The sequence below is a fragment of the Lonchura striata genome, chromosome 28 (assembly GCF_050655825.1).
Source record: "Lonchura striata isolate lonStrDom1 chromosome 28, ASM5065582v1, whole genome shotgun sequence".
NCBI lineage: Eukaryota > Metazoa > Chordata > Aves > Passeriformes > Estrildidae > Lonchura > Lonchura striata.
In genome coordinates this window covers 4338560-4353801 of record NC_140730.1, presented here as the reverse complement: position 1 = coordinate 4353801, position 15242 = coordinate 4338560, and the positions used below count along the sequence as shown (strand labels likewise).

At 57.4% G+C, this 15242-nt stretch overlaps 1 protein-coding gene across 2 annotated transcripts; it reads right to left on the bottom strand.

Moving 5' to 3' along the window:
* Positions 1-444: 444 nt before the first annotated feature.
* POLRMT (RNA polymerase mitochondrial) lies at positions 445-15040 on the bottom strand. Of its 2 annotated transcripts, none has more exons than XM_021540109.4 (21): positions 14884-15040; positions 14242-14337; positions 13353-13969; positions 12534-12664; positions 11404-11590; positions 10823-10972; positions 10548-10715; positions 10064-10234; positions 9404-9643; positions 8390-9169; positions 7986-8108; positions 5616-5738; positions 4573-4752; positions 4383-4469; positions 4027-4140; positions 3425-3474; positions 3055-3153; positions 2657-2729; positions 2118-2200; positions 1673-1752; positions 445-1103 (listed from the first exon to the last, which is right to left on the bottom strand). In XM_021540109.4, exons 1-21 carry the CDS (start codon positions 15038-15040, stop codon positions 1054-1056), a joined length of 3759 nt encoding a protein of 1252 aa, XP_021395784.4. In that variant the 3' UTR covers positions 445-1053. The 2 variants fall into 2 exon arrangements, with proteins under 2 accessions (XP_021395784.4, XP_085418568.1); XM_085562442.1 differs by having other exon boundaries at positions 14730-14950.
* Between the last annotated feature and the right edge of the window lie 202 nt (positions 15041-15242).

The window sequence follows — 15242 nt, the reverse complement described above, 5'->3', positions numbered from 1 at the left end:
AGGAAAGCCACAAGGTGAAAAGTCTCTGCCAGCAGCTTTCCCCTGGCTCCAGCAGCAGCCAGGAAGAAGCTGGGTGCAGGCTGATTGTGAGCCTGTGGTTATAGGGCACAGCTGTGAACTGAGCCAAACACAGCTCCAGGTGCGAGGTGCCAACCATCTCCAACACCAGCCTGGTGGAGAGGAGGTCTGGGAAGCCTCAGTTCAGTGAGAATGGAAGGCTCCTGACTGGAAAAGCTGCACTTAGCCCCTGTGAGAGTCCAGTTCCCACTGTAGCTGCACTGGCACAATTCCATGTTTCTGCTACAAAAGCATTTTCAGAATGTGACACCCTGTGCCCAACCAGTCAGCAGAACAGGGCCAGACTGGGAGGCAGCAATCCCACCTCCCCGTGCCCCTGGCAAAGACAGGGGTCAGGCAAACATTCCAGATGACACAGGTCTCATCTTGTATTTCAAAAAAACATTTTATTTACAATATTGTACAGGTTGACAGCCAAGTTAGTGGTTTTCCCTGCCTGAGCAGCAGCAAAACTCATCCCTGGAAAAGAGAGTGAAGAGCAGAGGCTGTGCTATGGGAAATGAGGACAGTGCCCAGAGCCGAGCAGAGCACAGAGCAGCACCTGTGGCCGAGAGCAGGGCTGGGGCTCCTGTGGCCAGCTCAGTTGCCTGCCCCTCCAAGTGTGAGCCCTGCTGGTGGAGGGGAAAGAGAGGGACAGCACCCCAGGACAGGCAACAGCCAGGCAAAGGACAGTGCTCACAGCACTGGGGTGAGGGCTGAGGGCAGCCACCCTGCCACCCCTTCACCTCCAGCCAGGCTTGGTGCCCTCCCTCTGTGCTGGGACAGCAGTGACAGCAAACAATGCAGAGCTCTGTGCCCCACCAGCTGCTCCAGCAGATTCTGTTTGCCCCAGCGCCTCCGAGTGAGGCAGGGCTCTCGCTGGGCTGGAAGCTGCACCTTCTTCCCCATGAGATGTGGGACAGAAGAGCATTGCAGGCCAGTGCCCATCATGGCTGGAGCTCCAGAGGTATCCCAGGGCCCTGCAGGCTGCCAGGCTCAGCTGAAGAAATATGTGGAATCCATCACTTGCTTCAGGTTGAATTCACCTGAGGGGAGCAAAGGAGAGGTCAGAGGAGAGCAAGGATGGACAGGGAGAGGGAAGTGGCCTCAGTGCATGAAGGATCCCTGGCCCTGGACTGTGCTGCCCATGGAGCCACTCCACACAGAGGTCAGGCAGAGCCAGATGGCTTGGCAGACACAGGGCTGAGGGATTAGAAGGAGTTAAACTAATTGCCTTAATCCCATTGCATGTATATCATCTAGATCCTGGCAATTACCATGCTGAGTCCCTCGCTCCCATCTCCCAGCAAATGCTCATGGTTGGAAACAGATGGGAGCAGAACAAGAGCAGGATGGGAAGAGCTGGGTCAGCCTGGGGGAAATCCCAGGAACTCAGCGAGGATGGCAGGGAGCACTCACAGGAATGCTACAAGGGAATGTGGACGTGCTGGACTGCTCTGCCCCATGGCTCTGCAGTCCAGCATAGGAGAGGAAGCCTGATCCAAGGAGACAGCTCTGGCTTTTTGCCTTTTGGTGGTTTTGGAGCCACTCCATCTCATTCCCCTTGTCTCCAAAACGCTCCTGAGCTCTGCATGTTCCTGTCCCATGATCCTACCTGTCCTGGGGACATTTGACAGCTGCTCCATCAGTCTCTTCTGCCACTGGGCTATGGGCTCCATGCTGGAGCTGGATGAACTAGAAGGAAGCAAATAAACACGGGTTATCTGGAACCAGGCACATCCTCCTCTGCTCCCTAGTGCAGTCCCTGACAACAGGATTCAGCTCTTCCAAAACAGACCATGCAGCCCAGAGTGAGAGCAGGAGCCCAGCCCCAGCAGCCCAGCAGGGCAGATCCTAAGGCTGCCAAACCCTCCCCTGGTTCTGCAGCAAGAGGGTGCAGAGCCCTGGGTTTTTACACTGCTGTTGATGGTGATTTGGGTGTCAAGCAAGAATGAAGGACAGCTTCCCCCCAGAGCAAGCCCCAGGCAGGTAACACAACCTGTGAGCACCTGGACACAACCTCTGGGAAGTGGGGGGGAAATCCAACAGGTCAGGAATACCTGCAATACTTCTCCAACATGAACTCAGACAGATCCTGCAGAATCTTCTCGCTGTGCAGAGCCACAAACTGCTGCCGACAGACCTGACCAGGGAGACAACTGTGAGGTGCAGCTTAGCAGGTGTTTTCCCTCCTTCCCCCAGTGACAGGTCAGAGGTGAAGGGCAGGGAAAGCAGCAGGAGTGGGAAGGGGGGGCTGCCAGACAAGGGTGAAAGGAATTAGCCCAGGAAGATGTGAAGTAGAGATTGACCCAAAAGCACAAAAGCCTTTGGGAAGGACCCAGGGCAGGGCAGGGGCACTGGCTGCCAGGGCTGTGTTTAGTGCCTGTTTCCACACTCTCCCCACACACTCCCTGCAGAGTGGGAGGAGAAGGGGCACCAAGAAATCAGCTGCAACCACCAGCAAACATCCCAGGTTCACCTCACTCGGGTGAATCAATCAGCCTATGGAGCAAAGCCCAGGGGAGGCGAGGCCTGGCATGGGCCCAGAGCACAGATCAGCAAGATCTTGCTCCCAAGGGAGCCAGGAGGACACTTTTACCTGGTTCATGACATCCACGGTGAGCGCGTGAGTCCAGTAGCAATCGTGGACTGAGACGAAGGTCAGGCCCTCCCTGCAAGGAGGCAGAGGTGCCATGAAGCAGTGCTGAGACCCCTGTGTGTGATGGAACCACCCCATGCAGAACCCCTGGCTGGGACAGGAGCAGGGACCACACAAGAGGGAGACTCCCTGCGCAGCAGCTTTTCACAGGGAGGTGGCCAGTCCCAGGATCTCCCTGTCCCCGTCCTGCTGCCTCCTCTCCTTCTCTGCCAGGAACCCCAAATGCCCACCCACAGGGACTCCTCAGTGCCATGTGGTGCCTTGCCCCAGCAATGTTCTCCCAGGAGAGTCCTGAGCCACAGCAGAGCCAGGTGAGAGCCCAGCTGCCCACTCCCTACCTGAGGCAGTGCAGTGCTGTGAGCATCATGTGTGTGGAGTCCAGAGAGTGGATGAAGTTGGGAGGAAAGGCATTTTTCTGCTTCACAGTGTCAGGTTTCCTGCAGGACAAAGTGGGGCACAGAGGAGCTGGGGCATTTCAAGGCCAAAGATGACAGCACTGGCACAGAGACAGTGCCACCCCAGCCTGGGGGTGAGGGGGCTGCCCTGAAGGGCCCCGAGGCCCTGCTGCTCTGTCCAGCTTTCTGCAGCTCAGGGGCAATAACAGGAGCTCTGGCACTCCTTGACAGCTTCCCTGACAGGAAGGCCTTGTCCCCAGAGCACAGGCTGAGGCCAGCAGGGGTGCAGTGCAGGCCATGGTTTTGTACTTACTGGCTGCTGTTGGAGGTTTTCACGCTCAAGCGCTGCATGCCACAATTCAGCTGTGGGGAGAGGGGGTACCAGCTGTCACCCTGCACTGCCTGGCAGCACGGTGGGCTGGGCACTGCCCCACTCTTCTGGAGAGGGGCCTGTGCCTTTGCAAGGTGTCCCAGAACCATGGCAGCTGCCACTGCCCAGTGACATTTTGCCCAGCTCCCCTCCTGAGGCTGCTGGCAGGCATCTGAACCCCTTCACCCTCGCAGGGTGAATTGGCCCGAGGGCTGCTGGGGCTGGGGGGCTGTGAGTCAGCACAGCAGCACGTGGGAGGTGACAGCAGCGAGACTGAGTCACACGAGCCCTGAGGAGGCTCTCGGAGCGGGGAACGGCCCGTGCCCCAGCTGCCTGAGTGGGATGGAGCCACAGAGCTTCCTCACCAGCTCACCCACACACTCCAGGCTCTGCAGGGAGCCATGAGGCTGGAGGATGCGCCTGCACTCAGGGATCCTACCTGCTCTGCAGGCTCACCCACCAGTGATGCCAACCCGGCTGTCTTTGCCCTGCTCCCACCATGGCACAGGGAGGGTGGGCCATGAGAGCTGCCTCTGGACACTCACCACAGTGGATCTGGAGCGATAGTAGGGCTGGATGATGGGGAGCCCCAGCGGTGTGACCCACTGCACCGTCCGGCCCGACTGGGCGATGAGCTTGGCGCTCTCCGTCAGCCAGTTCTTCAGAGGAGGGGAGGAAGCAGCTGGAGTTAGTGTGGAGCTGGGAGACCCCATCCCCTCCCAGCACAGGCCAACCTTGCTCCTGCCACAGAGTTTGGTACAATGCCACACCTCTGCGCTGGGGCAGGAGGAGCCTTTCTGGGCCAGGAGAACCATCTCTCCCCTTGGAGCATCCCTTTGTCTACGTATGAATGGACCAGGGAAGGAGAAAAAGTGAGGGTAAAGGGCAACAGGCTCCTTACCTGGATGTCTCGAGTTGCTGAGAACATCTCCTTGATGCTGTTGAACACCTGCTTCACCAGGTAATGAGACGCTTCCCACAAGTACTCCTGGCACAGACCAGAGGCAGAGCCATGGGTTGTACGAAGGGACAGCCAGAGACACGGAGGGAAGTGACAGGATCCAGGGAGAGGGGACACACAGGAATGCTACCTCGGGGAACTCATCGATCTCCTTGAGGCGTTTCTCTATCTGCAGGCGGCCCCCATAGCGAGTGACCCCGTACACCACCGTCATCACCGTCTGCTTCACCACCTTGCGGCTGATGAAGCCCTGCAGCACCTGGGCAATCTTCAAGCCCCGCTCAGCATCCTTCTTCCGAAACTCCTCCACCTGAGGAGAGTGCCTCAGAGTCAGGGCTGGCAGGAGCCACGCTGGCTCGAGCCCCCTCCGTGCCTGTGGCCTGTGGGAGCCTCCCAGCTGTGCACTGCCTGGCTCAAGCTCCCATCAGGATCCCTGAAGCCCATTTGCACCACCCTGGATGAGTGAAGGCACCTGCTGAAGGGATCCAACATGGACAACAGTGCCCGCAGAGCCTTCCCTGCTGCTTTGGCACTCTCTCTTGGTAACTGGGTTGTGCCAGCTGGGACAAGGACACAGCCTGACAGTGGCTCAGAACCTGGGTTCTCCTGCCTCTGCCCCCCAGTGATAACTGAGCAAGCCCTGCACCTCCGTGAACTCTTCCTGCTCTCTGGTGTGGTGCTGCCTGGAGAAAACCTGCTGAGACCCAGATGGGAGATGCAGGGTCCAATGCCAGCTGAATGAGCCTCTCAGCACTGTCCCAGTGGCAAATTTCACATCACATCTTGACAAAGACACCAAAGACTTTGTAGCAGGATCAAGGCTGAATCTTTACCCACTCCCTCCAACTCAGCTCAAGGAAGAAAAACCTCATAACCCATAGCCCAGCCAGCTGTGACCAAGGGATGAGGAACAAACACACTTTGCTCTCTTCCACCTCTCCAGCCTAGTTCTCCCAGGCTTCATTCAGGACAAGTGAGGACAGCAGAAATCCCAGGGGATTTCTCACAGCCACCTCTGTAAGGACAGATCTCCAGTCACATCCCACTCGGGGACAGACAGTCCCTGTCTCTCCCCAGCCCTCTGCCTTCTCCTTGGAAGTGGGAGTCACCCTGTGCACACCAAGAGGAGGAGGCAGGTCCAGAAGGACCCCGTGTGTCCCCACAGTGCCTCACCTGCTGGGCCACTGCACTGTAGACATCCTGAGGGAGCCCACAGGGCACCAGGTTGACGGAGGCAGCGCCGCTGAGATCCCGGCCGAGTGCTGCATAGTGCTGCAGCCCATTGCAGGAGCCATCCTGCCGGAAGAGCACGAGGAAAACAAGGAGTCAGTGTGTGGACAGAGCCCTGCTCATCTGTTCCTCAGACATTTTTGGAGGTTCCAGGCCCTGGTCAGAAGCATTTGAGACCCTGGCAGGCAGCTGGAAACAGCTGTGATTTTTAGTTTGAGCCATGGAATGATTTACCAACTTTGAAGGTGGAACAAGCAGTCACAAAAATTTAGATATTATAGTAGAAGTAGTTACAAAGTAGAGGGGAGAATTTTTTAGTATTGTGCAAGGGGGTTTTTACTTTGTACATGGGGGTCAGAGGTTTTAAGATGGAGGAATGTAGGCCAGTCCTGTTCCTCGTCTTTCTTCTTCCTTACCTCCATGTTCTTGGTGATGTTGGTACTCACAAATTGGTTTAGAGTAGAAAAACACCATTTAATATAGGTAATAGACATTGGGGGAAAACTGTAACCATGTAACACGTAATGTACCATATAAAAGACAGCAGCAGCCCTGGGTGGGAGAGAAGAAGCAGTCGGGGTCAGAGAGGATGTCAGGGTGTGTGTGTGCCTCTGCCTGAGCTGCTGAGCAAACCACAGCAGCCCCAGAAGAAAATCTTTTAGATAACTTGCAATAAACTGCCTTGAGACCGAACAACAGAGACTGCTGAGTTTTTCTTTGGGAGCACGGGCTGGAGGAGAGACTTTTCCACCACACAGAGCCCCTGAACCAGGCCAGGGTTCCATCCCTAACTATTGTGACTTGTGAGGTTTAAAATCAGAAACCTCACATCACCACTTCTGCGGGTTTCCAAAGACATCAGAGCTCTGTGGAAACATTGAAAACCAAAAAATTGGGAAAACACCGAATACATCTGGACTGCTAAAAGCAGCCCCAAGAACCAGCAGTCAAAACAACCTGAGCAGTGGGATCAGAGGCAGGAAAAGGCAGGCCAAGCCAGAGATCCCTCAGGAAGCCCCAGCTGGCTCTGCAACTCCAGACAGCTGCACTGCCAGAAGATGAAAACATCCCTTTGACAGAAACCAGCTCCCTCACAGATTTCCCAAAGCTGCATCAGAGGCATGATGAGTGTCTGCCACAGCAGCTGCCCTTGCAGCCCTCCTGGAACCAAGAGCAGCTTGGGTGAGACAGACAGGACCTGAATGATGGTGCAGGAAGATCTTGGTTCTCCCCAGACTGCACTGGCAGTGATGTTTCTTACAGATGTGCTGCTGTTCCTGGCCCCCTGTGCTCAGGCTCTCCCTGGTCACAGGGAGCCACTCCAGGACTCCACGACTGTCAGCCACAGCTACTCCAGGACTCCAGGACTGTCAGCCACAGCTACTCCAGGGCTGTCAGGTTCCTCAAGCAGGGGCCCCTTTCTCCTGCACTCTCTCCCCACTCCCTGCAGTGCGGAAAGGCAGCGCCAGGACCTGACGGCTCCGTTAATTCAGCACTGATGACTCAGGCTGAATGACACTCTGGCACTCTCCAGAAGAAGTCCTTGCTGATATTTCATTAGCTGCACCCGCCACACACCCCCAGCTGCTCTCTTGACCTTTTGTTGTCATCAAAATATCAGACCTGACTGCCTCATTCATATTCCAGACTATCACTACTGGCAGAAGAACTGCTGCCCTCCCCACTCAATCATGGCCACTTGATCTCCTCCTAAGAGAAAGGAGCAGTGGCCCTTACCCATAGCCACTATCAACCTTGTCCCAGTGCAGCCACAGAGGACAGGTGTCTTCAGGGAGCTGAGCAGCACCTGAGCAGGGACACGGCACATAGTGACAGGCTACTGAAGGTGGGGGACAAGCACATCTGTCCCTATGCCCTCAGAATTCCAGACTTGCCATATTTGCTCTTGCACAGCTGCTTGGCTTCAGGAGTGCAGCAAAGGCCTCCAAAGCACAGCTCTGAGCACTCCAGACAGCCAGGTGTTGCCCTGCTGGGCTGAATTCCAGTCCTGGTCCTGTGGCTGCAGATGGTGACACTGGCCTGGCGCTCACCCTGAGGCAGCTGCCAGCGATCTCCCAGCTGGGTTCTGCTCAAGCCAAGGGAAGCCAGGCAGCCCTGGGTTGAACCAGCTCATGGATGGCTGCAGGCAGCAGCAAATCACCAGAGTTCTCATGCCAAGATGGCAAACACTGCATTTTCATTCCTAAGAAAACCTAGCCGTGTGGAGCAGGGATTGCAGAGCTGGAGACCTGGATGCTCCTTTCCTGCCCTGCTGAGCCCCACACGGGCTGTGAGGACCTGCCAGGATCCTACCTGGTGAACCGGGAAGTGTGAGATGTAGGCTGCCGGATCTGGGGACCTTGAGGCTTTGGCGATTTCCATACAGCATGCCAAGGCTTGCCAGGGCTCATCAGTGTCCATCCACCACTTCCTGCCCTGGGAATGAGAAAGCCCAGGCTGGAGGGAGCAGGCAGTGCTCCTGTGCCCCTCAAATCACAGGTAGGAGCCCCTGAGATATGCTGAGCACAGCACCTCCTCCCACCATGCCTCCACTTCCCTAGTTTTACATCATGTCTTCAGACAGAAGCAGGTTATTTAGGAATCTCTGCATTGCTTTCTCCCTTTTTACCTCTCAAAAATCTATCTTTCAAAATTTTTTTGTTTCAAAATCGATTCTGATTTCCATTTTATTTCACTTCCCGGAAGCTCCCACATACCGTGAGCGGGCGGTCAGCCGAATCCAGGATGTCCTCCATGATTTCATTGGCATACTCCAGCCGCTCCTGCAAGGCGTTCTTCTTCTTCAGCCCCGTCAGGTTGATGAGGTGGATCTTCAGCCAGTCGAGTCCCCTGGGCCCCAGCGGCCTCCCCTCTGCGAAGAGCAGGATGGCCCGGGTGACATCGTTGCCCAGGTGGTTGAAATAGGGCGGGCAAGGGTACGTCCTGCCACGGAAGTCCATGTTGTGAGGGAACCAGAACACCTTGTCCCTGACATAGTTGGCGATGGAGAGCTTGTAGAGCGCGTCCATGCGCAGGCTGTGCATCTCTGCGGCCTTCTTCTTGCACAGGAACACCTCGTGCTTGAAGGACTTGCTCCAGCTGGAGGAATTGCTGGGAGGAGTGGGAGGCTTGGGAGCCTCAGAGAGGGGTGGTGGGATGTCCAGCTTCTCGTTGCCTTTGTCGTTGAAGATGGAGATGATGATATCCAGCACTGGCTGGTTGATCTTCCAGGCGCAGTTGCCCAGCTGGTTCAGGGCATCCAGCACGGGGTGGAGGTTCACGAGGGGACACTGCTCCAGGAGCTGCTGGTGGTGGGTGGTCTCGTCCATGAAACGCATCAGCTTGGTGTCATTGAGGACAAAGGCACCGAAACTGGGCGAGGTCCAGGGCACTGGCGGGCACAGCATGGGCATGGCGGAGGAGTTGAAGGTCAGAGTGGTCTCTGCAGCGTTTGACACAAGCTGGGAGAAGATGGGATGGGGCCTTATCAGCCCGACCTGGAGAGGAGGATCAGCAGCAGAGGATTAGGGCTGGAGTGTGGAAGAGCCTGTGGTCAGTCAGCCATTCCACAAGGATCATGCCAAGTAAGGAGAGCACCCACACAGAATCAGGGGCTCCTCAAAGCATCCCTGAGCAGGAATGGCAGCAAGGACAGAGAAGGGCCTTGCAAGGGTCTGGTTTTGAGGAAGGGGTATTCTGCACAGCCCTAGAGCCCCCAGGATGAGGCTCACCTGCCAGTTACTGTAGAAGGAGTAGACGTGGTAGAGGACAGGGATAGGCTTGGACTCCAGGCGACGATTGAGGATGTTCCTGGGCACCTTAACAGCCTTCACCAGGAGCTCCAGCATGTGCATGCCCAGGCGCATGAGGAGCACACACGGCCAGCTGCAGGTCTTCAAGTTCAGGGAAGGCCCAAAGCCTGCTTCTGCCACCAGCTTCTCCCAGTATTCCCTTGGCATGTACTGTTTAGGCTGGGAGGTGGAAGGAGAAAATGGAGTCAGCTGGAGGGGCTTTGCTGGATGGGATCAATCTACCTGGCTCTGAGAAGGACTCTGCTCTCAGAGGTTCTCCCTGATAAGGGTGTTTGGGGAAGGAGGGCTGAGGAGGCTGGGCTGAACCAAACAGTGAGAATGGGAATAGTAGCACTGCAAAGTCCTTCCTCTTGCCACACTCCAGGGCTGACACCCTGTCCCCATGGCATCCTGCCCCTCCTGCCCAGACTGCAGACCTGCCTGCCTCTATGAGCACTCAGCTCTGAGAACAACCTGCTCCCCTGGCCCTTGAGGTGCCCATGGCAGTGCCCTTGGCCCCTTTCTCCTCTGTTGTGCTCTCCTTCCCTGCAAAGTTCAGAGCTTTCCTGCATGGCACTCCTGGCTCTGAGGGATCCTCACCTGGCTGTCCTTTGCCAGCAGCTGGATGTAGTTCTCATAGATCTCCTGCACCTTCTCCAGCTGGCCGCTGCGCAGCTTCCTCTGGATGATGTACCTGTCGTAGACTTTGGAGCCCAGCTCCCTGGCCAGGACTGCCAGGGACTCACCTTGTGGAGACAGATCGTTGAGGATCTGGGAAAGGGCAAGGCAAAAAGGGTCTTAGGAAGGAGGAACAGAGAGACATAGCAGAGAGACAGAGAGGGAGTTAAAGCTGCTGTGCAGGGAGCACAGAAAGATGCTGATTTCCATGATACTGAACAGATGGTGAGGAAGGAAAAACAACCAGGACAGAGCATGGATTTCTCTGTGCAGAGAGCCTGCAGCTAAAAACCTGGTAAACCTCTCAGGAAATTCCAATTTGGCTCAAGTGGGACATTAGTGCTCTGTGACAGCCCCATGGCTGATAGTCCAGCCCCACTCCTGGTAGGGTAGGACAGGCACCTACCTGCATCATGATGTCCACATACTCCTCATCTGGCAGCAGACACAGGTAGGGGTAGAGGATGTTGTACTTGGACAGCCTCTTGGGCCTGGCCATGCTGCGCTTGGAATTCTGCAGGGCCTGGAGGGTGGCATCGTGCCACTGGGAGCGGAGGGCGCCCAGCAGCTCACGCTGCATGGAAAAGGAAGGAAGGTCAGTGAGAGCTGCCCCTCTTTGGCTTGTGCAGCCTCAGCTCTCACCCACAGGTCCTGAGGGCTGCCCCAGAGCCCTGACTTTACCGCTTTGACAGCCTGTGGGGTCAGGGGCTTGGCTGCCTCCACTGACTCGATGGTCACGGTGTTCTTCAGCTCCATCTCCAGCTGCTGCTGGAAGCGCTCCTGCAACTCCTTCACGGAGAAATCCAGCTTGGGGTACGACACCATCGTCTCCTGCAATGGGACAGAGGCAGTCAGTGCCAAAACTGGGAAGAGGAGAAGCCATGCTCATTCTCCCAGCTTCCCTGCAAGAGGAACAATTGTGGTACAACTGTGGGCTGAAAGCACCTCGCTGGGACCTCTGGATCCAGAGGCTGCTCTGCTCCTGTGCTATGGCCAAGCACCTCCCCAGGCACCCCCTGCCATGCATGGAGCCATCTCCAGCCCCCTGCAAGCCCTCCGCTTTGCTGTTCCCCTGTAAGGGAACAGCCTGTACAGCTGTAAGGCTGTAAGTAATGTCATTCATCTGATGATTTGTGTGGGCTATCGGGCAGAGATCAGGTTATAAGGTTTTTTTCTTGCTAGCCCTCCCCTGGGCTGTACCTAAGAACACCTGTGAATACCATGTGGCCAGCTTCAACACCTCCCTGAGGGCTGTGGCTTACTCTGGAATAGAAGTCCTGGAGCAGAGAAGACTTGCAGATCTTGGGGCTGGGTGGAGGAGGCAGCTGGTAGTTGGGCTGGACAGTCCTGATGGCCCACAGCACCATCTCCTTCTCATCTTCCTCAAACAGGCACTTTTGGAAGAGCTCATCCACATGGAAGCCACTGCTGTTCAGCTGCTGCAGGTATCTGAGGAGGAGCACAGGACAGGCTCGATCTTCCCCAAGGGCCTGAGCGTGTTGTACAGAAGCTGCCTCAGCACAGCCCTTCCCACAAGGTCACCACTCGCCTCAGGTTACAGGGATCGGGTGTCCATCCCTCACCACTGCAGAGCTGCCTGGGCAGGGAGGCCGAGCTGCCCACAGGCTGCCCCACAGCCGTGCTGCACTGACACAGCTCCACAGCCTCCAGCAGTCAGAGTCAGCTGACTGGAGACATTCCCCTGAAGGCATCTAGAACGTGTCAGCAGCCAAAGGACAGAGAGACCAGTGATACATCGCTGATGTTCAGCACTAGTGCATCAGAAGCTTTCTACATCCATGGGAGAGGAGCTGGCTGTGCCTCCAGCCCCAGGCACTGCCCCTAGGCCCAGCCTGTGGGATCTTCCAGGGCTCTTTCAGCTGCCCACTTTAGCACTGACATTTCCCTGTCCATTAGGAAATCTAGCTGAATCTCCTGTCCAAGCTCCTCTGGAGAGCCCTGCAAGAGCCAGCTATGTGACTGAGCCCACCAAAATGTGCAAACTCCACAGAAGTGCCATAAAAACAAACAGAGGAGCTAAGCCAGGCAGCAACGGAGGGGCCAGAAGGAGCGAGATGCCTGGATGCGTGTGGAACCAAGGAGTCCCTGACTGGAGAGGGTCTCTCCCAGCCCAGCTCTGGGGAGAACAGTGCCTGTTTTCTCCTTCTACATCTCCTCTCCCTGCACAATTTCAGACAAACTCCCCAGCAGCTGGGGTGGCAGAGAGGGTGCTCTGCCCACACCAAAATCTGGCCATGAGAAGTGGCTCAGAGCATCCAGGTGGGCACACAGAAGGGGCAGCTCTTCCTGACCCCAACCCACTGCAGCTCTCCAAGCACAGCATGTGCAGCTGCTGCCCCTAAGGCTTAGCAGCACCTGAGGCAGCTGTTACCTCAGGATGGTTTTGGGAGGTGACTTGGTCCGGCCCATGCACTCCAGGGCCACTGCGTAGGATTCCAGGTTGGGCCGGAGGCTGGAAGCCTCCAGGATGGAAAACAATCGCTCCAGGCGGTTCAAAGAGCCCTGCAGGTAGGAAAGGAAGGAGGCTGTGCTCACTGAGAAGGGAAGGAGGCTGTGTTACCTGAGAAGGGAAGGAGGCTGTGGACACTGACACCAGCAGCTCCAGAATCACAGCTCCATGCCCCTCTACTCCTGGATCAGATTTAGTCACACCTACCCTACCCTTTCCCCACTCCTTTCTTCCTCCCCAAGCCACCTCCCACAGATCTGTGTCCCCATGCCAGCTCAGTCCCCCTTGCCAGAAGCGCTGCTTGAACACTTGCTGAAGTGACAAGCACAGGTAAAACCAGCTGGAGGCAGTTCCTCACGGGCCAGCCCCTCTCCCACCCGGAGCAGCGCAGCTCGGTGTTACAGTGCATTTGGACATGCCTTTTCCCCATTCCCTGGGACCCCTGTGACTCTGATCAGATAACCCTGGACCCTCCTTCCTGCCCTGACAGGGTTGGTGGAGAGCCAAGGAGCCCTCCCTGTCCAGAGCCTGGATAAACCCCTGACATTTCCTGTTCGTGCTCTTTACCCCGCTCTCCCCATGGACATCACAGAATAAAGAGAGCTGCACCATCATACATCGGGGTAAGAGCCTCTTTTGGAAATCTTTGCCATCTCCTGATATTCCTCCCCTCAAAGCCTCGGAGCTCTGGGCTAGCCTGGCAATTTAGGGGCTGAGACGTGGGGAACATCAGCTCGGTACCTTCCTGGCCCAGATGCGCATGACGATGTTGAAGGCGCCGGTGTCCAGCAGCTTGCCCTTCACGGCAGAGCTGTGGCACAGCAGCAGGTACCGCTCGGCCTCCTCCGCCTGCTGCAGGAACAGGAAGCACTCCAGGTTGGACTGGATGGTCTGCTGCAGCGCCTGCTGGTTACTCTTGTCCTTTGGCATCCTCTGAGGCCTCTTCAGCTCTGCAGCCTCCTTCATCTCCCTGGGCTTGCTGTGAGGGCTGCCAGAGCTCTGGTTCCAAGCAGTGGCTGCTTTTGTCTTTGGGATCTTTGGGCTCTTCATGGTTTTTACTGGGGGTCTGGTCTCTGCCTTGACCTCCACCTTGGCCTGGCCCTCCAGAGCCAGGGAGGCAGCACTGGGCAATTCCTGCTTCATCTTCAGCTGCTGGCTATACATCTCCTTCTGCAACTTTTTGGCCCAGGTGTTGGACTGGGCCAGGCCATCACCTCTGGCAAGGGGCTGCTTCTCCTTGGGGCCAGGGACCACAGCCTCCTGGTACTTGTCATTGTCCAGTGCTGCCAGTTCCACTTTGCTGACCGTCACCTCTGGGACGTTACTGCCTTGCAGCTGCTTTGCTCGAGCTTTCAGCACTAGTGGGAAAGAGAGAGGTGATGGGAGATGAGGCACAACAAAAGGCTCTGTCCTGTCCTCACTCTGGAAGTACCAAGATCATGTTGAGAAAAAAGGGTTCACACAAGAACTTCATCCCTCCTTGGCCAGCCCTGCTCCAAAACAGAGATACCAACCTCTGTCTCTCTGAGATCTACCTGCAAGCTGGAGCCCACCTCAGCATCCCAGGAACCCAGCAGTGTCACTGCCAGGGAAAAAGCAACAGCCCAGGCTGGTCTGACTGCTGTCTCACCTTCCAGCAGCTCTGTCCTCTCACAGGTGCCACTTCTGTTCGCCTTCTCCTTGGTGCTGGCAGAGGAGTAGCTCCTGAAGATTCTCCATGGAATCCCTGCCAAGGAAGAACACAGAGGTGTGGGGGTCAGAGGAGGTTCACACCTTCACACATTCCCTGTCCCTTGCTCTGCCCCACGGCCCCAGCTGGACACAGCGTGGACAGAGTGAGCACGGGATGTTTCTCAGCAGCAGCACAGGAGGGCAGGAGGGACAGGGACAGCCCTGGAACCAGAGGCTCAGAAGGAACATGACCCAGGGACACCACAAAGCCAGCGCTGTCAGTGAGGTGGCAGCATCCCAAGACCCCCAGAGCAGGCGGGCGCTATCCCACAGCTGGGACAGACCCAGAGCCCCCAAATCAGCCCTTTGGAGAGCCACAACACCCCAGCACTCCCACAGCCCCGGCTCCACCCCTGGGGTACCCACGACGCAAAAAGACCCTTCCACCTTCCAGGTGATCCCACAGAGCGCTCAGCACCGTGGGACGTCCCGGCCCATCTCCGTCCGCACACTCGGGCCGTGTGCCGGTCTCCTCGTGTCCCCGCGGGTCCCTCATGCCCCCCGGTGCCCCCGTGTCCCCCCGGTGCCCGTTCCCGCTCACCGGGGCCCCGCAGCCCGCCCGGGCCCCTCAGCACCGCCCGCAGCCTCAGCAGCGCCATCCCCGGGCCACGCGCGCCGCCGCGCATGCGCCATGGCGCCGCGCCGCCGCGGGGCGCGCCGGGAGCGCGAGTCCCGCCGCTGCGGACTACAGCTCCCATGGGGCAGCGCGGCCGCGCCCCGCGCCCCCTGGCGGCCGCGGCGGCCCCGACGGGTGGGCTCGGGCGGGCGCGGATCGCGGGACGCGGATCCCGGGCGGCGGCGGAGCCCGGGGAACACGCGGAGCCCGGCTGACCCCGGCTCTCCGGACCGAGCTGGGCGTGTCTCCACCGTCTGACACCACCGTCCCCACGTCCCGGCCCA

Bases quoted from the DNA above. Each gene is read 5' to 3' on its own strand.
- POLRMT (XM_021540109.4), bottom strand. From the start codon at position 15,040: ATGGGAGCTGTAGTCCGCAGCGGCGGGACTCGCGCTCCCGGCGCGCCC. The intron at 10,973-11,403 runs GTAAGCCACAGC...GTCCCATTGCAG, and splicing joins TCCAGGACTTCTATTCCAGA to GAGACGATGGTGTCGTACCC. The intron at 5,739-7,985 runs GTAGGATCCTGG...CTCTTCCGGCAG, and splicing joins CACACTTCCCGGTTCACCAG to GATGGCTCCTGCAATGGGCT.